At 38.5% G+C, this 15,804-nt stretch overlaps 1 protein-coding gene across 2 annotated transcripts in view; it reads left to right on the forward strand.

Moving 5' to 3' along the window:
• Positions 1 to 4,309, forward strand: part of LOC103135334 (receptor activity-modifying protein 3-like) — a 37,444-nt gene extending 33,135 nt beyond the window's left edge. For both annotated transcript variants that reach the window (XM_007547979.2, XM_016669423.1), the window contains exon 4: positions 532 to 4,309. In XM_007547979.2, the coding sequence (XP_007548041.1) occupies positions 532 to 787 (256 nt within the window). In that variant the 3' untranslated portion in view covers positions 788 to 4,309. The remainder of the gene's footprint in view (positions 1 to 531) is intronic.
• The last annotated feature ends 11,495 nt before the right edge of the window (positions 4,310 to 15,804 follow it).

A 15,804-nucleotide genomic window follows, 5' to 3' on the forward strand; every position in this document is an offset into this window, starting at 1 on the left:
TTTGCTACGACTCCTTTATGTGACGGCTCACGGATGTCAGAGTTTTATAAATATCTCAGAACCTCTATCCTTGAGCTGATCCAAGTGATGGAGACAAGACGTTTTATCTCGAGGTCCTAAACTGCAGCTCTGAGGCTGCTTCTTCGAACTTTAACGGAGAAAACATCATCAGCTCCTCTGTAGCCGGAGTTCGAGGATGAAGAATTCAAACTGGAGAAGAAGACGAAGGATTAGGTCTGGCTGGGTGTAATTTGTCAAAACTGAGCTTGAAAGGCTTCAGGGCCCCTCCGATTAACAAGGCTAGTGGTGCAAAAAGAAAAAGAAAGGGAGTAAATAGCAACACATCCCTGGTCACAAAGATGGATTACTTACTAAATCCCAGGGGCTGAGCTTAATCCTAGCTAAACAAGAGTGAGATTTAAAGGCCAGTTTGACCAATTTAAACCTGCATAAAACTCACCTTTATTCTGCAGCTGTGTGTTTTTGAGAAGTTTTGCTTTAACCGTTTTTTATCTCTCGCCGTCTCCGCAGCGAGTATCACCTCTTCACGCTCTGCACAGAGACGAAGTCCCACAGCGTCGACTGCTACTGGCCCAACCCGCTGGTAGAGAGCTACATCATCCACATACACAAGCACTTTTTCTCCAACTGCACCGTAGAGGAGGTGATATGGATGGACCCGCCGGACGACACACTCACCGTCCTCATCCTCGTACCGGTTTTCCTCACCTTGGCCATGATTGCTCTGGTGGTCTGGTGCAGCAAAAGGAGCGATCTGCTGGCGTAGGACACGAGAACACAAGATGGAGAGGAAAAACTCAAACGAAGGACCAAATCTCTTCAATTTGTAAAATAGATTGTTTTGTTTTTTTGAGGGGGGGGGGGATTAAATTAATAGCACAGTAAACTAACTTAATCTCTTGTTACCAGGGCTGATGAAAAGCTCGTATATATCAAATCTTAGATCTTGCCCCCTCTGAGGCATTGTACCGTGTACCAATGGCTCGTGTGTTTCTCTGTAAAGTTGCTCACTCTTGTGTTCAAGTGAAAGGAGTTGAGGGCATATTCCAAATTAATCCCTAATCTAGTGTCACAATACAAGAGCATTTCATTCATAAGAAATTTGACATTAAGTGTTCACCCCTTTTTACTTGTCCTTGTTCAACGTAAGTGCATGTTTTCCGTTAAAATTCATTTGGTGGAGTTTTTTTTTTCCAGCGTTGAATTCAGTGTTCTGAAAAGATAAATCAGATTGTGTGAAATTGGGATGAGAGACAAGAATTTCAATTTATAACCTGCGTAGAAACTTAGCATGTGTCCAATGTGAAGATACTGGTTTAAGTCAATTGAGACTTGACTTTGGTTTAAAGTGGCGATCTGAATTGAGGCAAAAAAAAAGTATTTAGACTTAAATTGGACTTTCCCTCAAATACTTGAGATCTGACTTGGACTTGTCCCTAAAATAGTTCACTTGGTCTTAAGATAAAAAGATTTGAGAACTGAACTAAATTTGCCTTCAGAGACTCAATAAATGTTATTTTTAGAGCAACAGCCTTTAGACTCACCTCTAGAAGAGCCTTGACATTGATTTGGAAGAAACGTGTCTTGTAGACGCCTGTGGAAGAAATCAGAGCAGATGAATTTGAACCAATCAATCTTTGGTTCAAGATTGGACAAACAATATTTTGACTCCATGCATTTGGTATCTCCTTACAATTGCTTATCAAGATCGAAGAAAACAAACAATCTTGTCAGAATGAGTAGTAAAATGACGTTGTCTTAACCCTTGTATGTCGAAATGGGGTCCAACCGAACCCACACAAGTAAAACTTGTAGCATTTTCCATAGTCCTCTACGTTTGCCTCAGTCCTCGCACGCGCAAGGGTTAAAGCCACTACTGTGCTCACTTGAAATGAACAAACAAGATCAGATTTAAGCTTTAGAGAGATTCTTTTTCTTTTCTTTTCTTTTCTTTTTTTTTTTTTTTTATCCAAATGTGACTATTAAGCTAGCTGTTTCTGTGTGTCTTCTGTCTTTATGCTAACCCAACCAGCTTCCTTGAGGCTTTCCACATTGGGACTTTAAATAATCGAACTCCTTCGAGGTGACAAGGACGTGGGTTGTCTTGATCGACCCTCACTCACTGGGTTGATTTGCCCAGAAGGACAACTCCGTGCTACATTCTCGAAATCTCAGAATCGCAGACTTTTGACCCTCGAGATCCCTGTCGGAGAACTGCATCACCGCTGAACGCCAAAGCATACACCGCGCCAGTGACCGACCTCTACGCCGATGGGAGATCTTAGTCACAGAGGAAGCTGTATTTAAATATTCTATCGTCGCACTGTATGGTTCCCTGGAAGGAAGCTAAAGTTGGGATTTATACTGTTTCGAGGAATGTGATGTTTAGTCTTGCTAAATGACTGAATGGATCTTCACCACTGGAAAGAGTAAATGTCGCAACGACAAGGGAAACACTACGATTTATATATTTTGAGACTTGAATTTTCAGTTGGACTGATCCCCAAAAGTCTGTTTTTGTAGCAGTGTAACTTATAAGATGTTGCCATTGAAATACTAGTGCTCACAAAGGTGAGTTATCAATAGAGGCCAAAATCTGTCTGTGCCATCTACTGTATCTTTATTGCTTTTCCACTGTTACTCAGACAAGAGATGCACGCTGTCGGTTTACCACAACAACAACCAATTATTAATTTGACTCCCTGAGCCTTTTCAGACCCAAATAACTCTTTAACTGAAGTCATCCATGACTCTTACGCCATCACTTTTGGGTATCTTGGTAGTTCAAGGGTGATGAAAAGCGTCCAGCTTTGATTTAATGTCCAAAATTAACTTTAAAAAAAAATCTTATCCGCTCTACTACAAAGCCAAGCTAGCTGTGTTCCAGTGGTATTAACTCATTGCTAGCTTAGATTAACAAAATATAAATCACACTGAATTTGCTCTCTCAAACTAAACAGAGTTTGAGCAGCAGTATGTTTTAAGCTGCAGATTTTTATGAATTATAAATCGTCCGTAGCTGCAAATGTAACCTATTTTTATGACTAGGAGAGCCATATGGGATTTTCACTTGGATGTATCTCTCCTTTTAAACTGAGAATCCAACATTTATGTGTAATTTTGTGTTACCAAAAGTTTATAAGTGAGATGTAGCATAAGCTAGGCACTTTTCTTCATTCTGCATCAATCAAGGATCACTCTCTTTCAGTAAGTTTAGCTTCTGGAGCTTTGAACAGACACCATTAATACCTGTTTTGAAGCCATCAAGCATTTTCAACACTAAATTGTACACTGGATATGGACGCCTGGCATAACTAAAAGCAGAAAGTCAGCTGGTTTGTCATAAACATTTGATAGGACACGATGACATTTAGTCACTGATCAAACAAAGACAGAAAGAAAACCTCTGTCTCAAAGTCTCTGTTCAAATCCACACATTTATTTTGCAAAGGATTCAATTTTCTGCTTGGTTTGTGCACAGAAACACAATCAAACTTTTTTTAAAAAAAAAAAAATCTTTCCAAGGTATAAAATTGATTTTAAGAAACTCAATTTCTGATGTTATGTGTGAACCTTATATCTGGAGATGATTAATATATATATATTTTACTGTCTTTTATAGGAACAGACAACAGTGAAGCCTTTTTCAATCGTCCCTGAGCCTAAGTCTGTTTTTGTCATGCTCTAATTTCTCGTCTTGAATTTTGATGCTTATGACAAGGTAGAAGACTTTTTCAAAACTGTTTCAAAGACCATGATAATGTTGTAGCATTGGCCATAATTTCTCCATTCAAACACATTTTTGGGACATTTCACCAGGGAATAAATCTTTATGAGTTTTTAATTGCATTGAAAGAATTTTTTAAGTGGAAACCCCCCAAAAGAGGGATTACACAAGGAAGATTATGAAATAAACTATATATTTAGCTGTAGGTGTTGATGTAATAAGATGAGAAATATTAACATTTTTCTAACTTAATTCTTGAGGTGTGATATTATCTATTTATATCTTATATAAACTTAATGTTTGTTAATGCTTTAAAGTGTGCTTTTGGTGACCTTTTCTTTTTCACAAGTTTTTACACAACACGTGAAATCTGCTTACTGATTTGCCTTTGACCAGCTTTGCATGAAGCCCTTTGAATGGGAGGATAGTGTCCAGGGTACAGCAGTGTGTCAGAGGCACAGAGGGAAATGAGAAGCAGGACGGATAGGAAAAGGGTAAAAAATAAAAGAAAAAACTCCCCTTGAAATGTTGTCTTTTCTAAATAAATAATAAATAAAGTCACATTGTGATGTGTCTCATTTGATTTTGCAGTTTATTTGTTTTCAGACCAACAATAAGCCACGTGCTTTATTTAATGTTACATCCTGATTAATGCTGAATTGCTTTCTGCACAAGAGCTTTTATGAGATAATCGTATTACAACGTGTGTTTGTGTCTGGTCAGGAAACGGCAGCTAACATCTCTGCAGAGCCCACACATCCTGGACACAGACTGGTTAGAACTTTACCTTCAGGCTGTTGCTGCAGAGTGTTAGTGGCAGTAGCCAAAGACAGTTTCCACGCTTCATATCTCTGATGAACACAACAAACTCCTTACAAGGTATCAGCTTTTAGTGATTCTGAAATTGAGGTAATTTATGCAATCAACATCAACAGATTTTTTTTCATGCTAGTGCATAATTTTATGCAAATATGGCCCAAAGCATCAGGTTTAAGTGAGTGCTAACTCCCACCTGCAGGTGGCAGTATTTTTATTTTTTTATTTTTTTCCTTTTACTACGCTCTAGTAAAAGTGAAAAACTTGATGTCAGATTTAATACATTTGCAAATATTTCTAAAATCTGTGATTTTGACACACACAAAAAAAAAACCCTGAAAGGGACTGATCAATGTGAAAAGATTTTCAATATTATTTAATTTTGCGAAGTACTTATTGCATGCTGAGACAGTTATGTATTTATTTTTAGCAGTTTGTTAATGGTTTTTATTGATACATTCAGGCACAACCGGTCCATTGAGATCATTCATGATCTTGATGTGGCCCAAAATGAAAAAGAGTTTGAGTATCTTTAAGTATGTAAAGTTTAGAGTTACTTAATGTCTGGATCCTGTCAACGTTTGAGACCAAAGTCAAACTGCTTGTTAGCGTTCACAATCTTAGCCTAAATCTGATTATGATTCTCATAGTTAGCATCATTACAAGTTCACCAGGTTTTTTTCTTTCCTTGATATAAATCCACCTGAGATTGTCTGACTCTGAAAAGGATCCACTCTATTCATGACATGAGCTTTTGTAAAGCTGTTTCTGTGTAAATGTGCATCACTTTCCAAAGGCTATCTGTTCACGTTCTCAAGAGGAGAGTTAATTTTATCATTTAATGATCTGCTGTGAGGCTTTTTACAGACAGTGACTTCCCAGTTGAACTCAAATCGGAGCTGTACATGTTGAACCTGAAGTCGCTGACACATCCGCTGTCCGATTTATCCAGTCTCTACTTTGTCATAGAAGCATGAAATTAAAATTTCTCCTGACTGTCATTCCGAAACGCTGACATCCGAATGCAACATCGTGTCTACAAGTGACATAACATGAAAACTATAAGGAGGCTACGGTGACCTTTCTAATGGTCAAACTCGACATTTCAGTTCTGCATGACTGAAATTCATGAAACACCATTAAACATTGACCTCAGTATGAAAGGCAAAAACATGGCAACACTTTATTTGAAGGGTTGTTCATAGACATGACAACAGTCATGAGCTTGAAGGAGTCTTAGGTAAATAATAACACTTTAAATGCAAATTCAACACTTTTAATTGACTTTTGATGCAACTTTTAAAGCAACTTTGCATTATTTACCGAATGACACTTCATGAAAAACAATCATAAACATTCATAAAGACTCCTTCATGTTCATGACAGGTCACCCCGTCAAATAACAGTTTGTCACCTTTACTGCAGATGATGCTTTACTATCGATTGCAAAGAACAGCGACAGTGCTTTTAAAACTATTCATATGCTTATTGAGCATTTTGTCACATCAAATTATCAATGAGATTTATATCTGAACTTGAACTGGGCCATAAATCCTGATGTGCTGATCCTGCCGCCGCCATGTTTCACTGACGGTCTGATGTTTTCAGGGTGATTTGTTGTGTTAATTTATGTTTTCAAATGATTTCACATTTAATTTTCATCATCCCTTTCCACAACAGTCAGGTTTGTAGAGTTTGTGGTCACTCCTGTAGTTGCTGCTGTTTGTCTGAATGACGCTCTTCTTGCCTGGCTTGAAAAGCTGTGTTTTATTTTTTTAAATTTTCACTTAATTGAAGACTCCATAATGCATCCATTTCATCATCCTATTTAATCTTTTGCTTCATCTGTTACCAGCTCCTTATAAAGAACAAAGAACAAGATTTAATTGCTGTTTTTTTTATTACAAAAATTTGCACCAGTGGTTGTTATAAACATGTTTGTCTTGATGTTGCAGAAAAAGGATGAGGTTTCCATGGCGCTGCAGCCCCCTGACAGTGGGGGTCAAAAATGCAGAATATAGTTTCAAGGAGAGGAAAGGAATAAATATTATAAACTAAAATATAAATAAACTCCTTTATATTTTGAGTCCATTTTGCTGATTAAACTGTGATTTTCTTGTAGTTGTGATCCTTGTGGCTCCAAATTAGTGTAATTTCCTGTGCAATAATCTGCTTGTGTCATGTGAAAATTTTGCAAATATTAGCAAAGCTGTATAATAAAGACATGAAAGGGGATATAGAAAATGTCAAATTAAATGTAAATATGGGGAAATAAAAAAAAACAAACATTTTTTTTCTATTATTGAAAACACAAAAAAGTTATGAGGACAATTTAGAGAAGCAGAACAAAGTAATTGTGACTTTAGGTAACAGTAAAAACATCAACAAAAAACTGAAATATTGTGACATAAATAGGACAGTAACAGTCATGTTAATAATATATAATCATAAAAATTACATGTATTAGTAAATTGACTGACTAAATAACACTTTTCCAGTCATACTAACCAGTTAAATTCACTTATAGCCACTTATAAATCAAGAATAATTAGAAAAGATACAGACAGAAAAGGCAGATGGACTAAAAAGTCAATTATCAACCTCTGACTCCTATGAACCCAGGTGGGTCAACATGCGCTGAGTTGAAATATTGCATTGAAACGCAACACAAAAACGTCCATCTTCCCATTGATTCAGAACCCTGGGAAAGTTTACACTTGCATTAGGCGTGTGTGTGCATCCACATCTTGGACTTTTTTTGTCAGGACAACAGTATTATCTCATCCTCTGCAAACAGCCGTGGCACTGAACCTGCAACTGATGTTCTATCTGTCTGTGTAAACTTTTGAAACAATGCAGAGAACATCAAGCATGCAATTTTCAATCTTATCTCCGCATCGTATAAATAAACTCGGGGGGTCAAACAATGCTGTCACTGGGCGACGCTCAATGGTGTTGACATTGCTGTCAGATCCTTCGACAGGGGCACACAGCTGGCAGCGACAAACTCACCGAGCACCAAACAGTCGCCGCTAAATAAACAAATGCTTTGATATCAGGCGACATTTATTCTGTTTGCTAGCAGGAGACAATGCAAGGACTCTTCTGTTTCTTCTTCTTTGTCGCTGCGAAGCAAGAGAATGTAGAGGCGCAAAACAAAGGAGACAAAAAAGTCACTCTGTGCGGAATGAGATGCAGCGCCGTGCCATTAACCACGAGGATGGCCGCTCACGGAGCTCAGTCAGCCAGCGTCCTGCTCACAGGAAGGATATTAAAGCTTTTTCCCAGAGTTGACAGAAGAATACAGGGAAGTGGGTTGACCCAGTGGTTTTGACAGGAAGTGTGAGAGTGCCAGGCGTCCATGCAGACCTGCTCCTTGGTGATGGATAAGATGCTGGTGGTGCACAAAGAAGCACTTTTACAAGGCCGATGCGAATTTCTGCCATTGTGAATGCCGAGAGCGCTCTTAAATAAAAATAGCAACTTAAAACCAGATCTGCTGGTGGGCTTTTTTTAACAGTTGCGGTCAAGCTGGATGTTGAACCGATTATTTTTTTAAAATGTATTTATTTCTTTCAATTTTTTTATTTCAGAAATTGATTTTAAATAAGAGGCACTGTTTTTGTTTTTTGTTTTTGCTCAATTAGATTTTATTGTTTTCTTTCAGATTAGGTTTTTGTAGCCAACAAGTGATGCACTTAAGGCTCAAAGTTTATACATAAAAGGTAGAATACTATTTATGCTATTTAGCATAAAACTCACTTCCACCCTCTAAACAGTTTATGGGTTTATATCAGGAAGCTGCTGCACATTAATGGGCCTCACTGTGGAAACATGACAGTTTTTCTCAATTGCTTTGGTGCAGTTCTCTCCAATCAGTTAAAATTCCCATTAATGTTATTTCAGCCTCCGCGACATTCAGCTATTTGTGCATCATAGTTTATAAATCCTTCTGGCAAATAGTAAATCCTTTTTGAACATGCATCAAAAATTGCTTTCATAAAGTTCTCTGCTATCTAATAACATTATAATATGAGTATGTTTTATAGTCATTCCCTCTAAAACAACAACAACAACAAAAAATCTAGAGTCATGACGTGCAAAAAAAATGGTGACCTGGTTCTCAAAACATATCAAGCAAATTTCATGCATTTCCTCTTCAAGTCTTACCTGGAAATCTCCAAAACTGAACAATCTCTCTCAGGTGAAACTTGGCTTTCACTGGATGATATTGTTACAAATTAGAACTGCAAAGACTAAATAATTTATGTAGTAAAAATGTGTGTTCAGTGTCTCGTAGTCATTTAGCTCACCAACTACAGTAATACGCAACTTGAATGTATATTCTACATGACTTTGCAAAGAATGTGTCGCGATGTCGTGAACATTTCAATTAGTACCACCTGATATTTTTGCATTAGATAAAATGACATGTCACTAAATTGTTCATGAGTAATGTATGAAGATTTTTCATTTTGGTGGCACTGATACTTTCATAGACATGAGTATTAACTTTCTGCTGTGGACCTTTGATGTGAACTCATAGTTAAAACGTGTTTGACTCCAACTTCAGTTTTAACCTCAAGATATATGTTTTTGCAATTGTTATTTCTTAAGCAAACTGATTTTTTTTTTTTAAACTCAAGTTAAAATGAAATAAACCACAAATCCAAATGTTCCTCAAGTAAATGTGACAGTCCAGGAAATTAAAGCAACTTTAGAAACTGTGTTTTCTAATATTTATGCTCCGTGTTTTCTGCCTTGATCTCGGCATGCGCGCACAAATTACAGTTTACATCTAAAACACGCCATGAGACTCCTCACCGTGGGGTTAATGCAACATGTCTTCCTCTTACAATTGATGATAAAGTTCTCGAATGTTTTCCTATGGAGGCCTGAGAGCTGGGAGGTTTCTCTCCACCCACTCAAAACAAACAAACTTGGAATAGACGCGCTGACAGCCGACGGCTTCTGGGAAGACATCGCAGTGGGGTGCATCACTTCTAGCGGGGTTTCGAGTGAAATGCTTCAGGCTCGACCACAATAGCCCCTCCACTGGTTTCTACAAATCATCCGAGATCGCCTTACAAGAGCATCAAGCCTCCTAAAGGCAGTTCTCACAAGTAGCTAAACCAGACCCACACACTCACACACACATGCACACGCTCACAGATTCCCACAGTAAAAAGCACTGAGGCGTATGACCCAAACAGGACATCCTCTCAATCTTTCACCCTCCAGGCTTCCCACTCCCCTTCTCCACCATCTTAAACTTCTCCTTCCAAGTTTAGAACGTGGCACCAAATCTCATGTGATCGACCCGCCTATCATTACCTATCAGTGGTCGTAGCCAGGATCCTTCCCAGATGGAAAAATACACCTACGTCTATGAACTATAGCTTAGACATTGTTTAATTCATTCTGTACTTTCTGATTGGTTGGATTGTTGACTTTTAAATCAAGATGACTTCTGGAACTTTCTAAAACAACTGGGAGCCATCTCTTGTTAGTAAATGTTGATTATTAAAGGGGCGGTATGAAACTAACGTCTTGAAATTGGGTCTCTGTCTCTTTAAGAAGCTCCTGCTCTTTCCGACACTCCACCTTCAGCACGTCGTCATGACATCGCTCCCCCGTTAAGCCTTCGACTGGGGAGTGGATCGTATAATGATCCCAGCAGGTGTCTGCTAATTGCTTCTGGCTAGTCTGAAGGAGCTGGGTAGAGGAGCAGTGGAGCGGGAGCTCGGAAGCTGCAGCTTCGAACATTTATGCAAACAAAATGGTTGCAAAGGGAGATTCAAGGATTTGTCAAACAGACATGAAAGAATCAAAGCAACACTCCAGGTACGTTTTTAATGAGATAATATTAGAACATGTCATCATAATGCATAACATTGTAACAACGATGTAATTGTTATAACCTTCCCTAGTTCACATTACCATTCACTGTAGTTCCAGACACACACAGCTAGCCGCTGCGTTTCTTGGCTTTGGATTTCAGCCATTACTCAACCCTTATCTTTTAATGAATCCATTACGGCTGCGGTTGCTGCAGAGCGCAGAGTATGGAGAGTATATCAACCAGAGGTAAATACTGGATTCACTGCTGCGATGTGGTGCAGATGGAGGACTAGGCGTATCGTATTCTGTGTCACTCTGAAAGGGTTTGTTCCTGCTAACGTTCCCCGCCTACTGGGAAATACTTTTCCATCAGTTTTCAATATGTGGGATATCAGGGGTACAGACTACCAATAAGAAAAGATACACACACACACACGCACACGCACACGCACACACACACACACACACACACACACACACACACCTACACACACACACACTTAGGGGTAATTTAAAGTGGTCAGCAAAGCTCACATCAGATGACAGCAAAGCTACGTTTCAACCTGATAAGGATCGTAAATATACAATCAAAGCTGTAAAGTATTGGTTCAGATCAAAGCGGATGTATTTGTTAGAATGAAAAATAAAGAGTCCAAACATAAACCCTGTAAAGAATTAAAAAAAAAAAGCGTAGATTACTGATGCTTACTGTCAAACCTCAGCTTTCATTTTTGAACAAAACAAGGCAAAAATGATCTGTTTGCAGATATGTAAAGTTTATAGAGATACTTCAAAGTTTTAAATTCAAACATATTTGATGAATTCCTAAGATTCCCACATGGCTGTCTGCACCGGTTCCACAGTGACACAGACTTTATCCTTTTGAGGATGACAAGAGAATATGGTGGGTTCTGATTGGATACAACATGCTTCTTTTTTTTTATTAATCTTGTAAATCCATTTTGAATCTATGCACAATTTCCCTTAGTGACCCATTTAAGTTCGATCATGTTGATGAAGATTCCCAATTTTTGTCCACATCTGTTCAGTCCAAAATTTAGACCATTTATGCGGCAGCACATATGTCCCTCTTTGTGCTAATTTGTGGCATTAACATTTTTTTTCAATGATTATTATTCAAGAAAAGTGCAAGAAAAAGTGCATCAGAGTGTGTGCTGTCAGATGATGTGTCTAAAAGCTGACATGGTGGGAGTTATAAGATTTTTTTTCCCTTAGTTTTTGAACTCCCACTCAAAGATCAGAGCAAATCGGTGGGAGGAGAAAAAATGGTCTGATTCTGATCTCTGGTTAAAGGACTCGAGCGTTTCTGCCCAGGAGACTTGCAGCTGTAACAGCAAAGAAAAGCGGTTAAAGAAAGTATTGAGTCGGGAGTGAAGGACACAGAAACTCACCACATTCCTTTTACTTTTTTCAAGAAAAAAAAACAAAACAAAACAAACAAACAAAAAAACAAAAAACAAAAAAACACTTGAACTATCACATAAAATCTTACTAAAAATACCTTAATTTTACTTAATTTTTTTTTTCTTTTGCTGTGACAGGTTATTGATGTCTATATGGATCAGTTTGTCTTTGGCTGCACTGAGAAAGAAAGAAATCTGGACAATAATTAAGTTTGCACAACAGAAAAAAAAAATCTATTAAATCTTAACAGAGAGCTTGGTTTCTCCAACATGCTAACTTGCAGTAGTTTTTACCAGCATATATATCAAAAGCACAATTTGGTCATTTCTACTGACGGTTTAGTAAATTGTGTTGCAAAATGACCTAATTTTTGCTCAGTGTTTCAAACTATTTCATCCTCCTCCTTCGTCTTCATTTCACAATCCACTGCTCTTCCTCCCCATCCCTCCCTTGTTGACGGTTTCTTGCATCCTGGTCTTATCCCATCTCTTGCCTTCACCTTCCTTGTGTTTTTCTTTTTCCTCGCCCTCGTCCTCCTCCTCCTCCGTTCTCCTTTTCCCCAGTGATCCTGTGTGCCCCGCTCAGCTGGACTCCCCTGCTGCTGGCACGATCACCGGACAGCTTGAGTCCATCTACCTCCCTGAAACGCAAACAGCCGGATCAGACTGCTCGGCAACAGAAATCGTTACGAGATTAATTGGTGCGTCCCGAAAAGAACACGGCCTTTTGAAAGACTCGCAGGCTTTAATGTCTCTGTAGCGAGGATTTTCTGCAACACTTTGGATGATTTTCCACCATCCAGTGTATGAAGAAAAAAATGTGGATTTATGACACACATGGATGATTTCCACATTTCACACTTTTGCAAAAAAAATAAAAAAAATAAGTGGGAGGTTTTGACATTTGTCAGGAGTTTGAGTCAGTTTTTTTTTTCCCAACTCTTATGCAATATGGACATGTCCAAGAGGCTCTGATGCTGAGTCAGATGGCATGTTTTCTTTTTCAGTGCTAAGCACAGAAAAAAAAAAACATTAATTTGCTAATTTTCATGTTTAAAAATTATCTTGTAGTAATTTAACACCATTTTGAGCTTCAGTTAAAAGTGTTGGCTAAACTAAATGCTGAAACTAAAGTTTTCTTTTCATTTGCTACTAGGCATTTGTCCAATGGTCACGTTTTCAAAACACAATTAGCACAAAATCCTGGCATAGTCAAACCAGAGACACGTTTTATGTTATTTAGACACAATTTGAATAGTAGAAAAAAGTTTTACGTTTTCATTGACAGATTCAGCCAATTTTTGTTTTACTTACAAAGTCTGTTTTGGAGAAGGAACAAAAAATGTTGGGGGCCAGTTGTGTGATTCAGTTGTGGCGTTTAGAACAAATATATTAGGTACAAAAAATGTCCATCAGTTGTTGTAAAGGTCACCCATTAAAACTGGCTCATCACCATTAAGGGGAGCTAAGTATGAAAGCCCATCTGTCCAGTTTTTCCTGACTTCTTTCCAGTTTTGGGGTAAAAAAAAAAACTTGTTAATTTCTTTCGACATATTTACAACTTTTCATCTTGTTGCTTCTTCCCTGTGAGCATTCAGCTGTGTATGTACATCCTGCTGCTGCTGGCTTGAATTCATGCTCAGTTTCCTGCAGTGGAAAGGGGAATGAAGGCTCCTGGGCATCAACGTGTGAGCGGCTCGACCTGCGACTCGGCACATTTATATACCCAAAGGCTCAGACAGCAACGTGCTGCTGACGAATCTTTATGCAGGTTTAAAACATCCTAAGGTATGACAGGGATTTTTTTCCATAGGGCAACTGTCGTTTACAATAAGTTTTGTTGTGTTGTAAAATAATCCAGGCATATGGTGAACTGTTAAAATATTAATATACAAAAAGCTAGTTCAATGTTAGCTTCAGCTCTGGCAAATAGTTTAAAATTTTAGCCATTACAAAGGGTCTTTAAGTTTCCAAATTTTGAAAATGTATCGTTCCCTATTTTCTCAAATGATTGACGACTGTTTTATGGTCAACATTTGATGTTTTGTTTTGATTTTTGTTTCCTTCTCCTGACTGGTACCTATAACATCAAAGAGATCCTGTTAAACTTTAAATACGGCTTCAACTGAAGGAGAAAAATGACTGGAAAATAGATCTGGGAGACCAAAATTTTGATCTGATGTTAATCAGATTCTTTATAGTTAATGGTCGGCGGGTACCTGAGCAAGACAGAGAGCTGTGAGTATGAGTTTACTCTAATGTGTCCGAGTTGTTGCAGTTTTTCCTCCTTTAGTGGATATTTTGTGTTGAACAATCAAAAATACTTTTCATATTACCATTGGAAAATGTTTTGAAGCGATGTATGTGGTCGGCTTTTCTTAGCTTTTACCTGGCCTTTTAACAATGTGGTGCAAACGTGTTAGAAATGTAGATGCTGCTGCCAATCAGCCTGAGAAATGGCTGTAAGGCAATACATGAATGATATGGCCATTTCTAAGTTATTAAATCAAAATCTTTTGAACAACAACAACAACAACAAAAATGCAGTCAAATATGGAGCACTTTCTCTGAATGTAAAAAAGTTGACCCGATTTCATGTCAGGCAGCACGGCAATGACCCAACAATGATCCAAATGAAGGTTCTGCAATAACCTGGAAAAATTCACACCTTAACTCAAATAAAATGCAAGGAGAAAATCCAAACCTAAATTAGCTGAAGTAACACTGCAAAGGAAAGGAGGACTGTAGTTCCTCCATAAGAAAATTACATTTTATTAGATCCTGTGATTGAAAATGGGAGTACAGTCATTTTAGCAAAGTCGGTATTGACGCTCAATGATTTGAACACATCTGCATGTACAGTGTGAGGTTGAAAAGTGACAGATAAAGGAGAGTGAAGCTGTGAAAACCTGCAGGTAGACTCAGATTAATGTTACTGTAACCTCCGACTACAGATGTAGCTTGTGGGTCGTTTCACTTAAGTCGTCACAGCATCTTTAGAAAAGTTCAACTGTAGAACAAAGAGCAAATAAATCATGTCATATTGAATTTTGGTCATCGTTACTGTGACTGTGTTAATGTTGGACATGGGCCACTGTGAGTAGGAGTGTACTTTTTTGGCTGCTGTCAGTGTGAGTGTAAATGTACCCCGGAGGTATTTTTAACCTCAGAAGTGAGTTTCACTTTTCCGGTGGCAGGTCTTTGCTTTGTCGTTTTTTTGTTTTTTTTTGGTGTTGCATCCTGCTGCTGCAGATACAAAAAGCGATTCAAAGGAGCCGTTTTCTGAAAGCAGCCTTCGATCCAGCACAGGGTTCCTGTTTATACCCACTTAAACGTGCGCTCACTCACACACACACGCACACGCACACGCGCACACACACATGTTTGCGTGGCTATCTTTGTGGGAACTTTCCATTGACTTCCATTCATTTCTACAGCCTAGACCTTACCTTTACCCTTTTCCTAACCCTATCCATCACATACCTAACACTAACCCTAACCAAAACTCAATTCATACCTTAGCCCTAAATCTGACCCCTGACCCAAAAACAGGGTTTCCCCTTGTGGGGACCAGGCTCCAGTCCTCACAAGGAGCAATTGATCCCCACAACGTAGTATATGTCAGGAAAATCGTCCCCACAAGGTATAACAAACAAACGCACACACACACACACCCACACGCACACACATTGTGAATTAGTTACAGACATTTTTCTGCAGGAAATCATTTTAAAGCACTTTAAACCTGTTTTAGGTTAATCTTGGAGGGCGACTGAGACGACTGATATCTTCACGAAGCTGTTTGTCCTCCATGAATGGGTTAAACGCAAGATGGGTAACAAAAAGCACAAAACAACAGATTTTTATGTGATACTTCCATGATACTAACGCGCAGGTGTGAAAGTAAGCCGGTACGGTGGTCTGGTACTATGTAAAATATTCTGGGTCGGTAGCAGTACCAGTAGAACGGCTGCA

The sequence above is a fragment of the Poecilia formosa genome, unplaced genomic scaffold (assembly GCF_000485575.1).
Source record: "Poecilia formosa unplaced genomic scaffold, Poecilia_formosa-5.1.2 Scaffold24, whole genome shotgun sequence".
In the NCBI taxonomy this organism is placed as follows: Eukaryota; Metazoa; Chordata; class Actinopteri; order Cyprinodontiformes; family Poeciliidae; genus Poecilia; species Poecilia formosa.